The sequence below is a fragment of the Hyaena hyaena genome, unplaced genomic scaffold (genome assembly GCF_003009895.1).
Source record: "Hyaena hyaena isolate Hyena2069 unplaced genomic scaffold, ASM300989v1 scaffold_830, whole genome shotgun sequence".
NCBI classification, from domain to species: Eukaryota; Metazoa; Chordata; class Mammalia; order Carnivora; family Hyaenidae; genus Hyaena; species Hyaena hyaena.
In genome coordinates, this window is record NW_024081455.1 from 186,334 (window position 1) to 201,147 (window position 14,814).

General features: G+C 52.7%; 2 protein-coding genes across 6 annotated transcripts; both read left to right on the top strand.

The window, feature by feature from the left end:
- The first annotated feature begins 816 nt into the window (after window positions 1-816).
- Window positions 817-2,562, top strand: FKBPL (FKBP prolyl isomerase like). Of its 2 annotated transcripts, none has more exons than XM_039219499.1 (2): window positions 817-1,006; window positions 1,256-2,562. In XM_039219499.1, exon 2 carries the CDS (start codon window positions 1,342-1,344, stop codon window positions 2,386-2,388), a length of 1,047 nt encoding a protein of 348 aa, XP_039075430.1. In that variant the 5' UTR covers window positions 817-1,006; window positions 1,256-1,341; the 3' UTR covers window positions 2,389-2,562. The 2 variants fall into 2 exon arrangements, with proteins under 2 accessions (XP_039075430.1, XP_039075431.1); XM_039219500.1 differs by having other exon boundaries at window positions 1,268-2,562.
- A 378-nt stretch (window positions 2,563-2,940) lies between these two features.
- ATF6B (activating transcription factor 6 beta) lies at window positions 2,941-12,327 on the top strand. 4 transcript variants are annotated; one of them, XM_039219604.1, is made up of 18 exons: window positions 2,941-3,055; window positions 3,425-3,504; window positions 3,638-3,716; window positions 3,956-4,047; window positions 4,527-4,662; window positions 7,227-7,312; window positions 7,455-7,590; window positions 7,715-7,846; window positions 8,016-8,125; window positions 8,801-8,986; window positions 9,076-9,167; window positions 9,593-9,772; window positions 9,924-10,031; window positions 10,213-10,294; window positions 10,503-10,573; window positions 10,789-10,900; window positions 11,043-11,127; window positions 11,652-12,327. In XM_039219604.1, exons 1-18 carry the CDS (start codon window positions 2,941-2,943, stop codon window positions 11,879-11,881), a joined length of 2,112 nt encoding a protein of 703 aa, XP_039075535.1. In that variant the 3' UTR covers window positions 11,882-12,327. The 4 variants fall into 4 exon arrangements, with proteins under 4 accessions (XP_039075535.1, XP_039075533.1, XP_039075534.1 ...); XM_039219602.1 differs by having other exon boundaries at window positions 7,992-8,125; window positions 11,652-12,326; XM_039219603.1 differs by having other exon boundaries at window positions 2,941-3,046; window positions 7,992-8,125; window positions 11,652-12,325.
- The last annotated feature ends 2,487 nt before the right edge of the window (window positions 12,328-14,814 follow it).

Sequence of the window (14,814 nt, forward strand, 5' to 3'; positions counted from 1 at the left end):
AGCGACCCTTAAATATAGAGAACAAACTGAGGATTGCTGGAGGGGTTATGGGTGGGGGGATGGGCTAAATGGGTAAGGGCCATTAAAGAAGACACTTGTTGGGATGAGCACTGGGTGTTATACATAGGGGATCAATCACTGGAATCTACTCCTGAAATCATTATTGTACAATATGCTAACTTGGATGTAAATAAAAAAAAAAAAAAAAAGAAATGCAGAAGGTAGGCCCCGCCTCAGACTTCCTTAATCCGAACCTGAGATTTAACATTCCCCAAATATGTATGCACGCCAAAGTTTGAAAAAGACTAAGATTTCTAGAGGAAGAAGACTTGAAAGGAGTGATATGTATGCGGGAACAGGTAAGGAGAAGCTTCAGGTGATCCCACAAGGGAAGAGGGGTAAATGGGGAGAAGGAGGCCTGAGGGTTTCTCTTGCAGCACCCTGGACTGAATGCGCGAAGGAGCTGGTTGGATGGCTCTGGCTGGGAGCCCTGAACGTAGGGTACAGTTGTGCTGGGGGTCTTCACATAAAGGTTGCTGCCGCTATCAGTCACCAACAGCTCCATTACCCCACTCTCCCTCCTGAGCCCGTTTCCCATTTCAAGACTTCTCCAGACTTTTAGTCTCAATGAACTGGTCAGTCGGACCTCGCTAGCTCTAGCTCGGTTTGATTCGGCCAGGTTCGGTAGCTAAGGCCCACAACTTCCAGGTTGCGAGAGGGGCAGGGGCGGGGAGGGAAGCGGGGGCGGGACTGATGTCACGTCCAAAAGGCGGGCTAATCAGACCTCTCCCTCCTCCGGATTGGCTGCCAGGAATTTGATTAGATTCGCAGCCTCGCGGGCTCCAGCCTTAGCTGTTATTGTCCCCAGATGCCCCTGGCCCTCGGCCACCCTCTTCGCCTGGAGCAAGACTCCTAACACAGTACTGAGGAAGCACTTAGCTTCGGAAGGAGCGGTGATTCGAATGGTCCGGCCATTGGCATCAGGCGAGGCGTTTCGGCGGCGCAGGTACTTTTTGACTCGATCGGGTGTCCGTAGTTGGGGCGGCTACCCGAACCGCAGGGATTTGTGGAATTTATAGTTCTGCATTAGTTCTGGATTAGTTCTGGGTGGGCCGGAGGCTCCAGTCCGACAGGGATTTTTGGCGGAAAAAAAAAAAAAAAAAGGATTTTGAAGACTGCGGGCCTGGGTCCCAGAAGGACGGGGGAGGATTTAAAGAGCGTCTAAATAAGAATCCTGCCATTAGCATTATTTTAGTTTTCTTTTCAGGTGCTGACCTGAAACTGATCCATCCCTTTCTGACCAAAACTGTTCGCCCACGGTGGAAGGGACCAGGCAGCCAAATGGAGATGCCACCAGTCAATCCAGTAGAAGAGAAGGACACCTCTCAACCGCAACAACAATGGGAAGAGAACCCCCAGGAGAACCTTGATTCAACTGTCCAGATCAGGCAGCAGCCCCCAGACCCTCCTGAAATCCTTGAGCTGAGAGTGAGCCCAAATCAAGTCAGCCAAATTCTAGAGAATTCTCAAGGAACTGAAAAACTGGCTGCTGGACTTCAAGGAGACTCTGCTAATTCTCATGGAACAACCAGAGAGATGCCAGAGCCCCTTCAAGCTTCTGATCTCTGGTACTGTCCCGATGGGAGCTTTGTTAAGAAGATCATAATCCGTGGCCATGGCTTGGACAAACCCAAGCTGGGCTCCTGCTGCCGGGTACTGGCGTTTGGGTTTCCTTTTGGGTCAGGCCTGCCAGAGGGCTGGACAGAACTAACTATGGGGTTAGGCCCATGGAGGGAGGGCACTTGGGGAGAACTCATAGAGAAATGCTTGGAGTCCATGTGTCAAGGTGAGGAGGCAGAGCTTCAGCTCTCTGAACACTCTGGACCTCCTTTCAGGCTCACACTGGCTTCCTTCACTCAGGGCAGGGACTCCTGGGAGCTAGAGGCCAGTGAGAAGGAGGCCCTGGCCAGGGAAGAACGTGCAAGGGGCACAGAATTATTTAGAGCTGGGAACCCTGAAGGGGCTGCCAGATGCTACGGACGGGCTCTTCGGCTGCTGATGACTTTACCCCCACCTGGCCCTCCAGAACGAACTGTTCTTCATGCCAACCTGGCAGCCTGTCAGCTGCTGCTAGGGCAGCCTCAGTTGGCAGCCCAGAGCTGTGACCGAGTGCTGGAGCGGGAACCTGGCCATTTAAAGGCCTTGTACCGAAGGGGGGTTGCCCAGGCTGCCCTTGGGAACCTTGAAAAAGCAACTGCTGACCTCAGGAAGGTGCTGGCGGTAGACCCCAAAAACCGGGCAGCCCAGGAAGAGCTGGGAAAGGTGATCATTCAGGGGAAGAAACAAGATGCAGGGCTGGCTCAGGGTCTGCGCAAGATGTTTGGCTGATTAAAAGTTAAATCTTAAAAGAGACAGGAACCTGTGAATTGTGGTTTATGCTGTGAGATTTTGATGGGACCAAGAGGGAGGGTTTCAGCCATGTCCCATTCATTCCCAGCTTTTGCTTTCCTAGAGGAGGTAGCAGTGGTCTCGGTGCGCCTCTTTCCCTCTTTTACCATTAAAAGCCATACGATCACGTGTGCTACATTTTGGGAGGCTTATTCATATACGAGGATAAATGAAAGATAACTAAACTTAAGAATTTAGGACTGGGGGAGATGGCGGGTCTTTAAATCCTGGAAACTACAACTCCCAGGCTCTTTATCACTGGCTCCTGCTCGGCGCATGCGCAAACTATGCAGTCCGGTTCAGCGGGCGTGCTGTCCTCCTGCCGTGCTCCCATTGGCCCGCCCTATTCAGCCAACTCAAGTACTCAGCACCCAGGTCTCTTACTGGTCGGTAGAACTTCCGGGACGTCCTCCCCCGCCCCCCCTTTTTTTTTTTTTAAAGAATCAACTGATTGGTTGGTGATGGGGAGAGGCGGGTCTTGGGAACCGTCTCATGGTTGGGGGGCGGGAGGGAAAGATGGCGGAACTGATGCTGCTCAGCGAGATTGCGGACCCAACACGTTTTTTCACCGATAACTTGCTGAGCCCGGAGGACTGGGGTCTGCGGAGTGAGGCCTCGGGGAGGGAGGAGGGCTGTGGCATACTATGCTTCTGAGGCACGCAGGGAGGAAGCGGAGGTCCATAGAAGAAGGCTGGGCAAATATGGAATCCATCACTCGAAAAGAGGGCGGAGCAGGGGGGCTTGTTGTGCATTCGGGGGGATGCGGGAGTTGGGAAAGATCTCTACTCCCTGCAGAAACGTCGAGTTGTTCTGGGGTGGGGGGGAAGGAGGAGCTGAAGTTCTTTGGGTGTATCACGTTTCAAGGGGGCGGGCGGTAGGTCTGGCCTAGCGGAGCCAATGAGGGGTGGGCCCAGGGCTGTGTGTAGATCTGTAGGCTGGGCCACCGGGCGACCCCCTGACACTGCATCTCTTGCAGACAGTACCTTGTATACTGGCCTGGATGATGTGGCAGAGGAGCAGACGCACCTCTTCCGTTGCCCAGAGCAGGATGTCCCGGTATTGCCCCCTCAGCCTTGTCTTTAACCTTTGGCGGTTGGGAGTTGCCCCAGAACAAGGACTCAGCCCCAGGTCAGAGCTCATGAAGCCATTGCCTTCACATTCTTGCCATCTAATGTCCTTCTTTATTCAGTTTGGCAGCAGTTCCCTGGACGTGGGGATGGATGTTAGCCCTCCTGAGCCCCCCTGGGATCCCCTGCCTATCTTCCCAGGTAAGATATCCCTTGTGATTCCCACATCCTTACAAAACCATTTCTTTCCACTGTTTACCAGGAACTACAGAATCCCCTGTATCCTCACATCTCCTCTCATAAGTGTCTGTGCACTCTTCTTTCCTTCAGTCCCGTATGTGTTCCTTCCCTTTTGCCCCCGGTGAGGGTATCCTCACCTCCAAGCCTTTGGACACGTTTTGGACTCCTCAGGCTCTGCTTCCCCAACCCCTTTCTTCCAGATCTTCAGGTGAAGTCTGAGCCGTCCTCTCCCTGCTCCTCTTCCTCCCTCAGCTCTGAGTCATCTCGTCTTTCCACAGAGCCCTCTAGCCAGGTGAGAGAACCGTCTCTCTCCTTCTACTGTTTGTTCCATTCCCTTCACCCATAGGTGCAGAAAATGTTTTGTGTGCTATGGGTCATGGAGTAGTAGTGGTGGTGCCTTTGGATTTCTTTAATATCCTCGTTTTCCAGGTCTCTGCCATGGTTGTCTGTAAGAGAAGATGGAGTCATTTTAATATAGAGAGATATGTGGCAACTATGGTGGGGCCAGGAAGAAGAGAGTTGTTAACTGCCAAGAATTCTGGAATTGCTCATGCCCAAGCTGTCCATTCTAAGGCAATATTTGAAATAATGAGACTTCATCAACCCTCCCAGGAATAAAATAGAGAAAACAAGGGGCCGAAGACACTCAGTACCATTCAAACCAGAATGTCAGTTAGTAAGCTCTAAAACTTTTGTTCTTACTCTTGCTCTCAACACCTTCCTTGTTTTCTTTTCTTTTTTCTGCCCCTCTACTTCACCCCACTCTCCCAGGCCCCTGCTGTAGGGGAGGTGCTGGTTGTGAAGACAGAATCCTTGGCACCCCCATTCTGCCTCCTAGGAGATGATCCAACATCCCCATTTGAAACGGTCCAGATCAATGTGGGTCCCACCTCTGACGACCTCTCAGGTAATAACAGCCTGCCACCCCCCCGCCCCCAGGTTTTTCCAAAGCAAGGTAAATGGGAGAGGGGATGCAGGCAGCAGGAGAGAGAGGAAGAGAGAGCAAACAGGGGAGAGGCAGAGAGAGTGAGTGGGGACAGAGGATCTGAATCAGGCTCTGTGCTGACCCCGGATTGCTGGGAGAGCCTGATGCCATGTGGGGCTCAAACTCAGGGACCCTGAAATCATGACCTGGCTGATGTCAGACATTTTAAATGATTAAGCCCCCCAGGAACCCCTCCTCCCCCATTGCTTTGCATTTTTAAAAGACTTATGGACAGTTTAGGGCATATTTATTTGTTATTCCCCACCCCTGAAGTTTTATTATAAAAAAATTTTTCAAACATACAGAAAAGTTGGAATTCCATATACCCAACTCTTAGATTCTGCAGTTAACATTATTTGCACTATTTTACTAAGTGTTAACTAAGTTTATTTATTCTTAGATGTTTACACAGTAAATATTTATTGAGCTCCTGCTCCATGCCACATACTGGACAGGGTGCTGGGAATGCAAGATGAAGAAGATGTGAGCACCACGCTGACCCAAGAATCCTGTAGTGTGGAGGGAGGGGAAAGACAAATACCAATTGCCATAGGTGTGGGAATTCCAGGATAGACGTCACAGGGTGCCAGGAAAATTCATAAGAGGGGCAGCTCACCTGATTGGGGCTGGATCAGTGATGTGCACCTGGAGGAAGGGTTTCTTGAGCTGAGTTTTGACACATAGAGGGGCGCCTGGGTGGCTCAGTCAGTTGAACATCCAACTTCGGCTCAGGTCATGATCTCATGGCTTGTGAGTTTGAGCCCCATGTCAGGCTCTGTGCTGACAGCTCAGAGCCTGCAGCCTGCTTCAGATTCTGTGTCTCCCTCTCTCTCTGCCCCTTCCCCAGCTCACACTCTGTCTCTCTCTGTCTCTGTCTCTCTCAAAAATAAACATTAAAAAAAAATTTTTTTTTAAGAAATGAGGCGCAAGATGAATGTGGGGATTTGGATGTGAGAAGGGATGGTTGTGAGAAGGGAGTGGGAAGTGGCAAGAAAGTTGCAGAGGCTGTAGACCAAGTGGGAACCCTGATAAGAGACTCTTAGCTTTTTTCCTGTGGGCAGTTGGGAGCCTCTGAAGAATCAAGCAGGATGGAAACCAACTTGACAATAAACTATTTAAAAAAAAAAAGAAGAAGAAGAAGAAGCAGGAGAACAGTGTGATTAGGAAGCTGACTGTGGTGGCAGAGTAGAGAGAATGGATGGTGGAGAGGCAGGACTGGATACAGTTAATCAAGAAAGATATTTGGATGCTAAAAAGAGGCAGAAAGTATGAAATAGAATGGATGGATTGCAGTGACTTCCTGCCTAGGATCTGATGCCAGAATTTCTCCTAGGGCAGATAGGTACTACGGAGCCCCCTGGTCAGGGAGTGTGATGAATTTCAGCGTTGGGTGTGGATTGCAAAGTGCCTTCAGGGTTTCCTGGCACTGCCCATCTTTGGTTGAACTCCAACAAGAAGCTGGAGGGCAAGGGAGCCCAGTGGGGCAGCCCTTTCGTGTTTTCCTCCCTGGCCTCAGGGCGGGACAGGTTAGGATGGAAAAGAGAAACTGATCACACCTGCAAACAGGATAAGGCTATGAACCTTGATTGTTGAGGACTTTTGAGGGCCTGTGCTTTACCAATCAGTTTAATAGACAGGAAGCATAAAACATAATCCTTGCTTTTGGAGAGTCTCATGAGTGTCATAACACGTGGTTAATAATCAAATAGTGGTCATTTCTGAGGAGGGATCCAAGTGGCTGGTAGACGAGAAAGGAAAGGAGATCCACTTCACTGAATTACCCTTTGCTACTTTGGAGTTTTGTGTCATGTGAGTGTATTACCTACTTACCAATATAAGTTGAAATTTTAAAATAGCAAAATTAGCAATTATATAATTAAGTGCCCAAATGAGTGGTATGGACCAAAGGTAGTGGCAGACTGTTGACCTGGGAGTTGAATTTGGCTGTCAGATGAGTTTTATTTCACCCATATGGGGTGATCAGCAAGTCTCACAGTTGGATTTATCAGAGGCCAGGAAAGCTCAGAGGCGACTGAGGCTTTGTGATTTGATGCCTGGGAGGCTGACAGAGTAGAAAGGGAATTTGTGTGAAGGGACAAGCAGTGAGCCCCATTTAAGGCCAGCTTGAATATGGACGGATGGTGGGTCATGAGAAAGAAAGTGACCAGCAGGCACCTTGGGAGTTGGGATCAGGACACAGGGGAGCCAGTCAAGGGTAGAAATGCAGACTTGGCTGCTGTCAGCATAGAGACAGCTTCAGGAGCCAGCGAAGGAGAAAGGAAAGTCCTGGGCAAAGAGGTAGGAAGAGAGCCAGCAAATCAGCAGCCCCGTAGTTCCTCTTCCTTCTGGATTGTGTGCCTAGGGCCAGAATAGTCTGTTTCTGGTGCAAGGAGGAAGGACTGTGTCTTTCATCCCCTATCTTAATCCTCTTCTCCTTCAGTGTTTATCTGATATCCAGCATTTTATATTATCCTGACACCCCACAGATGTCCAGACCAAGCTAGAGCCTGTCTCCCCATCTTCCTCCATCAACTCCGAGGCTTCCCTGCTCTCAGCAGAGTCCCCCAACCAGGTGAGCATAAACCTCTCTTACTCTCTCCAGACATTCCAGTGAGCTCCTTCTGGCCCTCAGAGGTATGAAAGCATTCTCTTCTTCAGCTCCTTCTGCTTGATACTCCTCCTGACTCACATATCTTCTGGAATGCCCAACATAGGCTTTTATAGGAGAGGAGGTACTGGAAGTGAAGACAGAGTCACCATCCCCTCAAGGGTGTCTCCTGCGGGATGTCCTAGGCCCCCCACTTGGAGGTGTCCAGATCAGCATGGCCCCATCCTCTGATGGCTCCTTAGGTAATGGGGCCTTCTGATACCTTGGGATCCCTGGCAGGAGGCCTCTAGTCCTGACATTCCTTCCTTCCTTCCTTCCTTCCTTCCTTCCTTCCTTCCTTCCTTCCTTCCTTTCCCCTTCCTTCAGGCAAAGCCCTGCCCACCCGGAAGCCACCGCTGCAGCCCAAACCTGTGATGATAACCACTGTCCCAATGCCACCCAGACCTGTGCCTCCTAGTACCACCATCCTTTTGCAGCCTCTTGTCCAGCCACCCCCAGGTACTAAACAGGGAGAGAGGGAGCCAGGCTGGATTAACTTTCTCTGGGAGCTCACAGTCATTGAGGCTCCCAGCCCTTGGGTGCTCAGATACGGGTGTGGACATAAGAACAGATCTCACCTCCTTCTCCTGCTCACTTGCCCCAGTGTCACCAGTTGTCCTCATCCAAGGTGCTATTCGGGTCCAGCCTGAGGGGCCAGCCCCCCCTGCTCCAAGGCCTGAGAGGAAGAGCATTGTTCCAGCTCCTATGCCTGGGAACTCCTGCCCACCTGAAGTGGATGTAAGTATTGGGGAGGAGAGGAGTAGGACTTAGTAAGGGGGAGGAAGTCTGCCATGGGAGAGAGAATTATGGAATGAGGAGGGAGCGAAAAGTGAGCAAGCAAAGCCATAGATGATCCTGAAGGTCAGAGTGGATCCCTGTTTATATATGAGTATCAACTCTGTAGTTTTCGGGTCCTTAGTTTTGCTATCACTGCAGATGAAGAAATGGGAATGCTGTCAGTAAATCTAAGGGAGGAGAGTCATACTGTGTCACGGTTGTGGTAGTAGTTGGAAGAGGGAGGCTGTTTCCTAGGGGGAAACCAGGTAAAGTGTTCTTTAATTATAGCAAGGTTAAAGTGTGGGCCCTAAAGAGAATTGAGAGGAAGGAAGACCCCACCCCACCAAGGAAAGCAACTGAGTTTCCACCAGGAACCAGGATGGAGGATGTCCTTCCTACAGTCTGATTTCTCTTAGCTCTGAGGAACAGGAGCAGGGAGTGGTTGAGAGAAGGGCTCCTTCTTTGAAACGTTTTAACAGAGAGGAATAACTGGTCTCTGGCTGCATCGGGTAGAGGTCAGGAAGGCAGTAGAGTGGCCAGTGTGAGCGTTGGGTAATCAGTCCCTGAAGTTGGGGAGGCATAGTTCTCCTCTCCCATCCATCTATCATTCCTTTTCTGGTCCTCTGGGTACCCTAGGCAAAGCTGCTGAAGAGGCAGCAGCGAATGATCAAGAACCGGGAGTCGGCCTGCCAGTCTAGGAGGAAGAAGAAGGAGTATCTGCAGGGGCTGGAGGCTCGGCTGCAGGCCGTGCTGGCCGACAACCAGCAGCTCCGCAGGGAGAATGCTGCCCTCCGGCGGCGGCTGGAGGCCCTGCTGGCGGAAGTGAGACTGGTCCGTCCCAGGGAGGCCCCTGGGAGTACAGGCTCCTTTGGGATGACTCACCACCTCTCATCTCTTTCTCTGCACCTTAGAACAGTGAGCTCAAGTTAGGGTCTGGAAACAGGAAGGTGGTCTGCATCATGGTGTTCCTTCTCTTCATTGCCTTCAACTTTGGACCTGTCAGGTGAGACCTTCCCTGCCGTCCCCAAACCTTCGGGTGGAGCCCAGCCTCACAGCTGCCTGCCTGCCTGCCTTGGCACAGCCCTTTCATTCCACTCACACACAGACAGCACAGGTGTTCTCAGCACTGACGGTGCATCCAGCCAGTCCCTTCTCCTTCCGTCATTTCTCTCAGAGTGGTGTGTCCTGCAGCAGCTGGTGGTAATAATAATAACACTGGTGAAAACAGTGATGTTTAAGTGCTTACTGAGTTCCTCATGCTTCCTGGCTTTATTAGCTAGGGATGATTCTCATTCTGGTCATACGCATGAAGAGATTCACTCTGCAGGATAGATTGGAAGCCAGGCAGGCTTTCTGCAGAGCCCACGATCTTAACCAGCCCCTGGGCCAAGCTGGAATTCCTCATACTCTATTCTTCCTTATCCTCAGCATCAGTGACCCTCCTCCGGCTCCCAGATCCCCTCGGATGAGTGGAGAGGAGCCTCGACCCCGGAGACACCTGCTGGAATTCTCAGCGCAAGAGCCGGTTCATGGAGTTGAACCCCTCCAGGCTTCCTCCCTGGGCCCTGAGGAGCCTCAGCCCAGCCCTCCAGGCCGGCCAAGTTTCAGGTGAAAAGAGGGCCCTCTCTCTTTTGGGGTTGCTCTCCAAAACGTTTTTCTTCTGAGGGGAGCCAGAGTTCTCCTGCCATCATTGCCTGTTCTGTTGGGGGAGGGGTGCGGGACAGCCTCTCATCATCGCCTCCTCCCTGCCTCACTCCAGGAACCTGACAGCCTTCCCAGGGGGCGCCAAGGAGTTGCTTCTGAGAGACCTGGACCAGCTCTTCCTTTCCTCTGATTGCCGGCACTTCAACAGGACCGAGTCCCTGAGGTTTGGGGGATCCCCAGCTGGGACATCCTCCCTGCCCTCTGGGGCCCCTCCACAGGTGGCCCGGCTGCCCCCATGTGCTGAAGCACCAGCTCTCCCTGCCCTCCCTTTTCCCTCTAGTGTGTGGGCAAGGAAAATGGGAGCTCTGGCTCCATACAGACGCGTTGCCCCTCTATTTCCCTAGGCTTGCGGATGAGCTGAGCGGCTGGGTCCAGCGCCACCAGAGAGGCCGGCGGAAGATCCCCCAGAGGGCCCAGGAGAGACAGGTAGGAGGGGCTAGGGCTGGTTCAAGGAAGGCCACTGGAAGACTAAATGTCCTGGGGATTTTGAGGGAGCATCTCATTGTGGAGGTTTGAGGGATCATTTGGGGTGGGTGGAGGGGTGGGTGTGAGGTGACATCAGCTTCCAGGGGCCGTCTGTCTCTTTCCCTTTTCCCTTCACCCTCTTCAAATCCTTAGATACTTCTCCTTCCAGAAGTCTCAGCTATGGAAGAAATCACCTCCAGTTAAGGCAGTCCCAACCCAGCCCCCGGGGCCCCCAGAAAGGTGAGACTATGAGGGTGCTTGTTTGTTACTAAGGGGGGGCTTCACTCTAAATAGCTGTACCCCAGGAGCTGTCTGTGCCTGGCACCATTGCCACCAATGGCGTTATGCCCCCCTCATCCCCTGGGCTCTCCTGTCTTTTATCTTCTCTCATCCTCCCCAGTAGGAACGGGAGTGGGGCTTAGTTTCTCCCAAATCCTGTCTCCCCGCCTGGCTAGGGATTCTGTGGGCCAACTGCAGCTGTATCGCCACCCAGACCGTTCACAGCCAGAGTTCCTGGATGCAATTGACCGACGAGAAGACACGTTTTATGTTGTGTCCTTCCGACGAGTGAGTTCCTCCCTGCCCCATCCCCATCACCCTGGGCTCTCCAGCAGCGTGTCTTCAGGCTGAGGCTGTAGAGTAGAGGTGGGGGGAGAGCCTGTCTGCATCTTTTCCTCCAGCCTTCTGGCCTGGCCCCTTTGTTTCCCAGGACCACTTGCTGCTCCCCGCCATTAGCCACAACAAGACCTCTCGGCCCAAGATGTCCCTGGTGATGCCTGCCATGGCCCCCAATGGTAATTCTCTCTTTGCCAGATCTGGGGAGGGGTCCTGAAATCGAGAACTGGGAGATCCAATATGAGATGCTGAGGGGGAAATGGAGAGAAGAGTGGGCCCTTCCAGAGAGAGGCTAGACTCCTGGATGAGAAGATATAGGAAATGGGTGGAGAAAAAACAGAAGGCAGGAGATGTGGGAGGAAGATGAGGGTGCAGGCCATCCCTTGGTGAGGGTGCTCAATAGGTGTGGGCAGAGGGGGTGGGCTGGGAACAGCCCGATTCTCACCTTCTGTTTTCTCTTGATGTCCTCTCCTCTGTGATCTCAATCATATGTGTACTCTGTGACTCATCAATGATATTTTCTTTTCCTGCCCCTACCACGCCCCCCCCCCACCCCCCGCCGGCACCAACTCCATCCCTGCCCTCTCATTCAACCCCTGCTGTGGATTGGCCTCCTCACCATTGCCCCTCCCTCCCTGCCCACCTTTACTTTTCCCCTCTCTGTTTGCCCTTCTTTTCTCCCTTAACTCTTTCCTTCTCACAGAGACCCTGTCAGGCCGGGGGCCTCCAGGGGACTATGAGGAGATGATGCAGATCGAGTGTGAGGTCATGGACACCCGGGTGATTCACATCAAGACTTCCACGGTGCCCCCCTCGCTCCGAAAACAGCCATCCTCGACCCCGGGCAATGCCACAGGTGGCCCCTTGCCAGCTTCTGCAGCTGGCCAGGCACGCCAGGCGTCCCACCAGCCCCTCTACCTCAATCACCCCTGACCTGTGCAACTCACACTATCTTAGAGCTGGTGGTGGGGGACGGGAGGTGGGGGTGACCAAGTGAGGCTTTTCTAAGTTCTCTGATCCCTGGGCTTGGGGCAATTGGTAAAGGAAAGACAGGGTGTGGGGTTAAGCACTTATTTGGAGGTGAGGGGGTTTACCTCTCTTCTCACCCCTTTTTGGAATATAGGGCTCCTCTCATTTCTCTAAACCCCTAATTCCTGCTTCTTTCTTTGAGATTAAGTTTTGGGGTGGGTGGACTCCTGCACACTCTTTATTCTTTTGTTTCTCTGTTTAGGGGGGTGGAGGGGGGAATTTAGTCCCCAGGAGGGACAAGGGACATTTTTACATTTTGGAGCTAGTAACTGGGAGTAAAGGAGGGGTGGTGGTGGGAGATCAGGTTTACGTATATGTATATCTTCTTTTTTATTATTAAATAAACAACTTGGAGGGAGTTGAAGGAATGGTGGCTGCCTTCCTGACTCAGGACGGGGAATTGGGGGAAAGTGGCTCCTGTATGGCCAGTGTCTTAGAGAACCAAGCACTGAAGACATAGCTGGCTCTGGGGTGGGTTGGGTGTGGGATCCCAGACCTCATGTCATCCCGTTGTCCCCGCCCCTACAACACTGGGGCATGTCTGTGTCTAGTGGTGGGGGTGGGGGGGCTGAGGGTGGGATGTCTCCTGGCATGACAGCCCCGAGGATACAGATCCCTGGAATGTGTCTGAGTAAACAGGAAGGACAGGGGGCCCCACGCCCTTTGGGGTGAACAGCCTCCCTGGGTCCCCTGCATTCTAGCAGGTTCTCCCTCCCTTCCCTTGATTTCCAGGACGAGCAGCTTGAACAAACAGCAGAGCTGGGGCCAGAAGGCTGTGAGCCAGAAAGGAGGGGCCACAGTGGAGAAGGGGGCAGTGTTTGGAGGGAAGGGAAGATGTTCAAGAGCATCTTCTTAGCCCTAAACTGGGGGAGACTGAGACTTGTGCGTCCAGTTGAGAGAAAAGGGTGAGAACGGATCTGGCAGGAAAGGCTATGCCTCTAATTAGGAGGAAGGGGAACAGGACAGGGTGAGGGGCCAAATCTCTTTCAACCTGGGGGGATCCCATCAGCGGCTCCTGTCCAGCAACGCCTCAGGCCTGGCCCTGCAGGAGTGTCCTGGGTCAGCTAGAGGGTGTGGGCTGGGCCTGGGCTCAACGCCCAGATGACTGGACAGGGGCCGCCCGGGCCACAAGCCCAGGCCTGAAGGAGGAGGGGAGAACCTCACGTGTCCAGCCAGGCTCCCCCACTCCCCATTACTGTGTTTGGGGTGAAAACAGACTGGGTTACTATGGCAACCTGGAACTAGGGCTCCCAGGAACTAGGCCTCTCCCCCCTCCGGAGCACAGCCCTGGCTCCTCGGCTTCCCTGTCCCCATATCCCTCGAGGCTTATCCAGGCCCAGGGAGTGCAGGAACAAGGATTCGGGAGACAGATCACCTGAGTTGGATTCCCTGCTTTACCTTTCATTAGTGGATGCCCTTCATATGTAACTTAAACACTTGGGGCCTTAATTTCCTCATCTGTAAAATAGAATACTCCTACCCACTTCTCAGGGTTGGTGTAAGGGTGAAAGAGGTTCACAGTGCCTGGTCCCTGAAAGGTACACCTGTCCCTTGTTCCCTACACCATTCTCTTTCCATTTACATTGTCATTTTCTCCTCTAGTCCACATTTTTTTTTTTTTTTTTTTCCTGAGAGAGAGAAGCAGCGTGAGCAGGGGAGGGTCAGAGAGAGAGGGAGACACAGAATCGGAAGCAGGCTCCAGGCTCTGAGTTAGCTGTCAGCACAGAACCCGATGCAGGGCTCGAACCCATGAACCATGAGATCATGACCTGAGCCGTAGTCGGACGTTTAACCTACTGAGCCACCCAGGTGCCCCACCTCTAGTCCACTCTTAATCCCAGCTGGGTTCATCCCTTTTTGATCATCCCATCTCTCTCTGTCCTGACCCCAGCTCAGGAAAGTGCTTGAGTGTTGGCATCTCAGACTGGGGGCCCTGAGGTGGGGCTGTAGCACATCTGGCTGAGTGGCAGGGGACAGCTGGCACTTTGGTGTGAACTGGCAGTTGACTCTCTTGGCCCAGTGAGTGGAGTGGTGGGAAGGATCAGGAGAGGCAAGGGTGTGCGAGGTGGGAGGGTGAAGGCAGGTCAGTCTCTGGCTGCCGCCCTCCAGGTCCATGTGGCTCTGCAGTCACAGCCTCATCCCAGGCCACCTCAGTGTATGGCCACTGTCACTCCTGCACCTCCTGTTGGCCCATCCTGTCCCAGGCCCACTTTGTCTTTCTGTTGAGCTGCTTTCCTTCCTCAGGATCCGGCCTTTTGTTCCTCTTATCATCCCTGACCCATTGCCTTGCCTCTTTGCACTAGATTCTTTTTCTTTCCCCTCTTTCCGCTCTGTCCCACTGGGAGTCCTCACCTTCTCTTTTGGACTTTTCAGTCTTTGTTCATCTTGTTTCTCATTCCTTTTTTGTTTTGCTCTTCCTCCCCAATGTTCCACTCTCTTTTCCCTTTCTTTTTACTTGTTCTTCTCACCTCCTCCTGCTGCTAACCCTGTGCTCAACTCCTCTCTTTTCATGCCACCCCCTCCCGGGTTCCCTTTCCTCTGTCCACATTCCTTGTCCTGTTAGGCGACTTCCTCTCTGCTCCCCCGCTTCAGCCCTCTCCCCCTTCCTCCCCCCTTCCCCACTGCAATCCCCCGTCCTCTTCCCAGCTGTAGGGGCCAGGACTGGAGAGCCTAATGTTTGCCTCATCGTTCTGCTATGGCTTCTGGATACAGCACATCTGGATTCGGGGGCCCAGATGTGTGGTTGCCACAGCGACCTCGGTCCCTCTGGTAAATACAGGCGCCCACCCGCCCCAGAGCAGAGAACAAAACAATTGTGTGACTTTCTTTTGTCACGA